Source organism: Micropterus dolomieu, linkage group LG07 (genome assembly GCF_021292245.1).
Source record: "Micropterus dolomieu isolate WLL.071019.BEF.003 ecotype Adirondacks linkage group LG07, ASM2129224v1, whole genome shotgun sequence".
Classification (NCBI taxonomy): domain Eukaryota; kingdom Metazoa; phylum Chordata; class Actinopteri; order Centrarchiformes; family Centrarchidae; genus Micropterus; species Micropterus dolomieu.
In genome coordinates this window covers 24,870,930-24,877,831 of record NC_060156.1, presented here as the reverse complement: position 1 = coordinate 24,877,831, position 6,902 = coordinate 24,870,930, and the positions used below count along the sequence as shown (strand labels likewise).

At 39.0% G+C, this 6,902-nt stretch overlaps 1 protein-coding gene across 8 annotated transcripts in view; it reads right to left on the bottom strand.

Moving 5' to 3' along the window:
- LOC123974305 (5'-AMP-activated protein kinase subunit gamma-1-like) overlaps nt 1-6,902 on the bottom strand; it is a 52,436-nt gene that overhangs the window by 23,033 nt on the left and 22,501 nt on the right. For 5 of the 8 annotated variants that reach the window (XR_006825817.1, XR_006825818.1, XR_006825819.1 and 2 more), the window contains exons 15-21: nt 6,213-6,327; nt 5,503-5,557; nt 4,002-4,133; nt 3,808-3,870; nt 3,381-3,459; nt 2,918-3,074; nt 589-775 (exon numbers count right to left, since the gene is read on the bottom strand). Coding sequence is in view for 4 of the 8 variants with exons in the window: in XM_046054909.1 (XP_045910865.1) it covers nt 589-775; nt 2,918-3,074; nt 3,381-3,459; nt 3,808-3,870; nt 4,002-4,133; nt 5,503-5,557; nt 6,213-6,327 (788 nt within the window). In the remaining 4 variants the exon portion in view is untranslated. Of the gene's footprint in view, nt 1-588; nt 776-1,329; nt 1,459-2,917; nt 3,075-3,380; nt 3,460-3,804; nt 3,871-4,001; nt 4,134-5,061; nt 5,151-5,502; nt 5,558-6,212; nt 6,328-6,902 lie in introns of those variants that run through there. The other 3 variants (XM_046054911.1, XR_006825820.1, XM_046054912.1) reach the window with 3 other exon arrangements.

Below are 6,902 nucleotides of genomic sequence, written 5' to 3'. Positions count from 1 at the left end.
TCCCAAACGTCTTCCATTTGAGGATTATGGAGGCCACTGTGCTCTTAGGAACCTTAAGTGCAGCAGAAATTTTTTTGTAACCTTGGCCAGATCTGTGCCTTGCCACAATTCTGTCTCTGAGCTCTTCAGGCAGTTCCTTTGACCTCATGATTCTCATTTGCTCTGACATGCACTGTGAGCTGTAAGGTCTTATATAGACAGGTGTGTGGCTTTCCTAATCAAGTCCAATCAGTATAATCAAACACAGCTGGACTCAAATGAAGGTGTAGAACCATCTCAAGGATGATCAGAAGAAATAGACAGCACCTGAGTTAAATATGAGTGTCACGGCAAAGGGTCTGAATACTTATGACCATGTGATATTTCAGTTTTTCTTTTTTAATAAATTTGCAAAAATTTCTACATTTCTGTTTTTTTCTGTCAAGATGGGGTGCTGAGTGTACATTACTGAGAAATAAAATTAACTTTTTTGATTTTTGGAAAATGGCTGCAATGAAACAAAGAGTGAAAAATTTAAAGGGGTCTGAATACTTTCCGTACCCACTGTATATTAAATTGTCATCGGCTAGTAGTTGACATTCAACCCACCACATTTTTGAAGAAGCTGACCACTACATATGGGTCTATGAGTGCTGTGTTGTCCCCTATGAACGCCTTCGTGACATTGGCCATGATGCTGGAGTTGTTCCGTGGAAGGCCTTCAGCGCGATACACCTTCACACAGAAACGAGCCCAGGGTCGCTCAGAGGGATAACCTTCTGGTAGCAGCAGGTTCCTGAGGAAAAGGACAAGGAGGAAAAGCGAGACACACAAATATTTCAACCCAGTTCAAACGGTTTCATTTTGCTGATTCATGTCCACAGGATTTTAAAATGTACTACAAACAAGTGGGAATGTTGGCCATAATGTTGTAGCATGGCAAAAGGTCACAGGGTCACCAAAATGGTTAAAGGTGCCATATTATGATCATTTTCAAGTTCACGCTGTTAAATTGGGTGCCTACAAGAAAATGTTTGCATGCTTTCATGTTCAAAGAACACATTATTTTTTTCATCATGTCCATTAAGCACATCAGTTCACCCTCTGTCTGAACACTGTTTTAGCTCCTGTCTCTTTAAGGCCTCCCTCCCTAAAAGCCCATTTTCATTTGATTGGCCTACTTACAGGAAGCCTGCTGAGGGGCAGGACCTAGCAGGTACAGTGCTTTTCAAACTGTTGTTGTGTAGAGGACAACAACAGAAGTTGTTTTACAATGTTCAACGCTATTTCATCACTTAATCCACTTCTAACAAGTTTTGAGGCAAGAAATCAAATGTGTGGAAAAATACCGTCAGTTTTAGGAAAATTGGCAAACCGAATGTTTTCGGAGTTGAGGAGCTCCGCAAGTGCAGCGAGGGAAGCTATCGAGCCGGGCAGTCGGCTCACGGAGCCGTCAGCGTCCAACAGCCACACAGACCGCTGCAGCAGAGTCCAGCAACAGCATGAGAGGAAAGACCCGCAATTGTGAGACAGTTTAAATGTCCGTACCGCTGTCTTTACATTCTGAGTAATGTTGTAACTTTTTAACTTAATCAAGAGAAACCTGGCTCCTGATGGACAGGCTTGTGTAACTTAGAAGCAGCATAGTAAGTAGTATGAAAGGGGACTCTTGTTGCTTAATTGTTATCATTAATCTAAATAGACATTACATTGCTTGTGTAATGTTACAGTTGTGGTTATATTACTTTCTTTTTATTTGCTTTTATTTTATATAATTCTTATTTATGCACCAATATACCAAAGCAAACATCTACTATAGATTGGCTGCAGCCTTGTTCTCCTTACATGAGTTAAAAGATGGAGGTCCTGTGCTGGACGGATCGGTTTATGACTTTTAGAAGGGAGCCAAATTCAAACGATGTGCTTTCACACACATTTACTGAAAGACTGAGCAGGAGAAAAAGAGAGAGGATGTTTTTTTCCCCTCATAGATTGGGGACACATAGTATTTAGGTTGAAAAGACATAAAAAAGTGGATTTTGCATAACATGGGACCTTGAAGAGCCATCCTCTGGTGACCATGAGTATTCCCCAAAAAATGAAATGTGCTTCCAAAAGGCAGAAGGTTGATTGATACATTTTTAAAATGTCATCTCCATATATAAAGAAATGCGATGACCATGGTTATAATTTGAAATTACCGAGAAGATGCCTCCTGAACCCCACAACCTGCTGGCAGGTTTGAAATGCATGTATTCTTTAAGAAATCGCCAAAATTACACCGTCTATCATAGCCAGAAGCCATGAAAACAGAAATGATTGTCAGATTTTCAAATGTCTGACAGTCCTTGAAGTCTTGACGAATGCTTTCGTCAGGAGAAACAACCACATCTAAGCTTAAAATAGTGATTTTAGTAACTTTATAGTAACAGGAAACTTTGAATGATTCAGCTAACACCAACAGTCACATGACTGTCAGCCAATTAGACTGAACTGCAGACTGTGACATGGAGGGCAAGGGTGTAGTTTATGTAATAGCATGCCGATGCTATTACATAAACTTTACTTTTCAAATGCATATGCTATTGAAAGAAGGTATAAAGAGAAAAAGATGGATAAAAGTGCACCATCCACTCAGTAGAGAGTGTTTGAAATTAAATAATATTACATTTTCTACATGCCTACATTTAGGTCTTGTTATATACATCTCTTCAAATTTCAGCCGGATATATTTAGAGTTTTTTAAATTCTTGCATTTTTAGGTTTTTACAATTTGCAGGGTTTAAGAGGTGCTGATGACTTTGCATGTTAGATTCACAGCCACTATCATATCATACCTCTCCTGTATCGTTCCTGTTTCTGTAACCTTTCCCAGGAACTGGTCAGATAAAGCAGGAATCTTGCAAAACAATATTTAGAAAAAAGATGGGTATCATACTTGTTGATCTGCTCCTCAGCATCACTCGCTTTTGCTCCTGGTTGCTTGGCATCTCCCTTTGCTGTGACGCTGATGTCACACTTGACATAACCTTTGACCCCAGTGCTAATGTCACTAGGATCGGTCAGCACTGCCCACTTGTTGATAAACTGCTGACCTGAGGGAGCAAGAAAGTTGCCTGCTGATTTAAGAATTATCATTGATGTGCCCTTGCACAGGGCATTTCCTCACACTGCTCTAGCAGAAGTGATCAGTGGCAACCAGTAGAGGACCCACTGGCTTTTGCACCACACTTGAACCTTATGACAGGAAAAAGGATAAATCAATGTAAAGAAGTGAAACTTAAATACCCATGCACCTTAAAGCAGGCGTTACTTTCAAAGGCTGTTTTGACATCACTTTGAAAGCACTGTGCCTCTTCTCTAGATACATTAAGAGACAGGAGGTGAGAGAGGTGAACTACCTGGCTGTTTGTAAACTGTCCACACATCCAGCTTAAAGGACCCAACACAGAAGCTTCTCAGCATTTTAGAGTGCATCACCTGGAGAGAGAAGGATACACAAAGAGGCAGAACCCAAGCTTGAAACTGGCAACCCAAAGACCACGGAAGCAAACAAAAAACAGTTATGGCAAAAGTAACAGAACTATTAATTAGAACTTTATATTTAAGGAGGACCTTGTGGTTTACTTTCATCTTCCAATTTATAGAATATGACTGCAGATCAAACATCCAGACATATTTCACTTAACAGACCACAATTGAAAAGAAAACCACATGATTTCTAATTGAGTAAAAGTGTGCAGGCTTTTCGAATTGATCATTTACATTTTAAGACATGACACTTAAAACTCATGTTTGAAATGCTTGTTCGCTGTTTTTTTTACTCACTGTCAGCTTGATGACTTTGTCGAAGAAGACCTCTTTGTGGGCAAAGAAGTCAAACACGAAATACTGATGGAAAAAAAAGAGGTGGTGAATAATGGACAACAAAGCACCAGGGCTTAAAAGATCAACTATTGATAATTAGACCGAGATACAGGTGATTCACATAAGTAAAACCACAGGGATTTTTTTATTCTCACCTCATTGTAAAAGGGAGCATTGGTGCCTTCTTTGACTGAAGTCTGTTTCTTCTCATCACCGATCTCAATCACCACACTGGGGTCGATGTTTTCTCCCACCAGCTGCCTGGCCTCTGTGATGTTAATTGCAATCTATGAAACATCCGCAAAGTTACATACCACTGCACAGATGAGAAGGAGTTTGACAGGATTCACTAATTTTTTCCCTAAAATTTAAGTCAAAAAGTGAAACTTTCATATATTCTAGTTTCATTACACAAAGTGAAATATTTCAGGCCTTTTTTTCATTTTAATCTTGATGATTACGGCTTAAAGCTCATGGAAATCAAAAATCCATATCTCCAAATATTAGAATAATAGAATAAAGAATGTACAATACAGAAATTCTGAAAGACCTTCTGAAAAGTTGAAAAGTTCTGAAAAAGGTTTATTTTGCACTCAGTACTTGGATCGGGGCTTCTTTTGAATAAATTACTCCATCAATGTGGCGTTGTGACAATCACCCTGTGGCACTGCTGCTTTGATAGCGGCCTTCAGCTCCTCTGTTTTGTTGATCTGGTGTCTCTCAATTTCTTCTTAACAATACCCCATGGATTCTCTATGGGCTTCAGGTCAGGTGAGTTGGCTGGCCAATCAAGCAAAGCAATACCATGGTCAGCCAACCAGTTACAAGTCGTTTTGGCACTATAGGCAGGTGTTTTGCTGGAAAAGGAAATCAGCATCTTCATAAAGCTTGTCAGCAGATGGAAGCATGAAGTTCTCTAAAATCTCCTGGTAGACGGCTGCAATGACTCTGGATTTGAGAAAACACAGTGGACTAACCCCAGCAGAGGACATGGTACCCCAAATCATCACTGACTGTGGAAACTTTACACTGGACTTCAAGCAACTTGGATTCTGTGCCTCTCCACTCGGCCTCCAAACTCTGGGACCTTGATTTCCATATGAAATGCAAACTTTACTTTCATCTGAAAACAGGACTTTGGATCACTGAGCAACGGTCCAGTTCTTTTCCTCTTTGGCCCAGGTAAGACGCTTCTGACGTTGTCTCGGGTTCAAGAGTGGCTTAACACTAATGCGACACTCATTTCCTGGACACCTCTATGCGTGGTGGCCCTTGATGCACTGATTCCAGCCTCAGTCCACTTCCTGGGAAGCACCCCCAAATTCTTGAATTGGCTTTGCTTAACAGTTGACAATCAAAAAAAAAAGGCCTGAAATATTTCACTTTATATGTAATGAATCTAGAATATATGAAAGTTTTACTTTTTTACTTGTACAATATTGTGAAAAGTACTTTTTCACAATATTCAAATTTTCTGAGATGCGCCTAAATGGTTAGTTGTGTTTAAAAATTCCTGTTTTCTCTTTTTATAATTATTTTTTTCTTTTTTGATGACTTACTACAACATGTTCCCCTAACTGCTTAAGTTTAAATTTATATTGCAAGTGATTTATAACCCAAACACACCCCATAACTGTGTGTTCTGTACGTTGTTACCTGGAAGCTCTGTGGTTTCCCTTCATTGTCCTGAATGCGAGTTTTCAGTTTGGACCTGTGGAAGTTTAACTCAACAGATCAGTTTCTCAATCTGATTAAGACATCCAGAAACACATGCCTTTAACAGTTATGCATGACTCCGTATACAGTAAACTGTAAATGCATAGCGCCTTGAGGGAGAACTATTCTTTTCATTTTGCCCCTTAAATGCACCCAGCATCTGCTCCCAAATACTATATACAACAGTTGCAATATGTAGTGTCAGCTGTGGAAAGTAACTAAGTACATTTACTCAGGTACTGTACTTTTGCAAAGTGCAATTTTGAGGTACTTGTCCATTACTTGAAACTTAAATTTGTTACTTTCCAGATTCAGATTATCTAAACAAAATATAAAACGATAAGTACTAAGCTACACAGCCGTATACAAAGTAATTAAAATTAGCCCCACCGCAACATTAAAATGATGTGAACATTCATCAATCAGTTATTATAATCCAATAATATCATTATATTTATTATGAAATTGACCATTCTGCATAATGACTACTTTTACTTTTGGTACTTTTTTGATGCTAATACTATTGTACTTTTTCTCAAGTAAAACTTTTACTTGTAAAATAGATTTTCTACGCTTTGGTTTTACTACTTTTTCTTAAGTAAATAATGTGAGTACTTTTTCCAGCACTGTGTAGTGTGCATATTTCATACCTTTTATAGTTTGGTATAACTCTGGTTCTGACTACTCCAGAGCTTCCTGGTTGATCCTCAGTATTTTCTCCCTCGGGCAGGGAAGACGCTTCGGAAGGCACCTCCACATCACTGTCTGTACACACACGCACATGAATACTTTATTTTGCACAACTTCATGCAGCTAAGAGAAATAAAGTCAAACTAAACTTCTAAACTAAACTACACTGTCTAACTACATACAGTGGGTACGGAAAGTATTCAGACCCCTTTAAATTTTTCACTCTTTGTTTCATTGCAGCCATTTTCCAAAAATCAAAAAAGTTCATTTTATTTCTCAGTAATGTACACTCAGCACCCCATCTTGACAGAAAAAAAAACAGAAATGTAGAAAATTTTGCAAATTTATTAAAAAAGAAAAACTGAAATATCACATGGTCATAAGTATTCAGACCCTTTGCTCAGTATTTAGTAGAAGCACCCTTTTGATCTAATACAGCCATGAGTCGTTTTGGGAAAGATGCAACAAGTTTTTCACATCTGGATTTGGGTATCCTCTGCCATTCCTCCTTGCAGATCCTCTCCAGTTCTGTCAGGTTGGATGGTAAACGTTGGTGGACAGCCATTTTCAGGTCTCTCCAGAGATGCTCAATTGGGTTTAAGTCAGGGCTCTGGCTGGGCCATTCAAGAACAGCCACGGAGTTGTTGTGA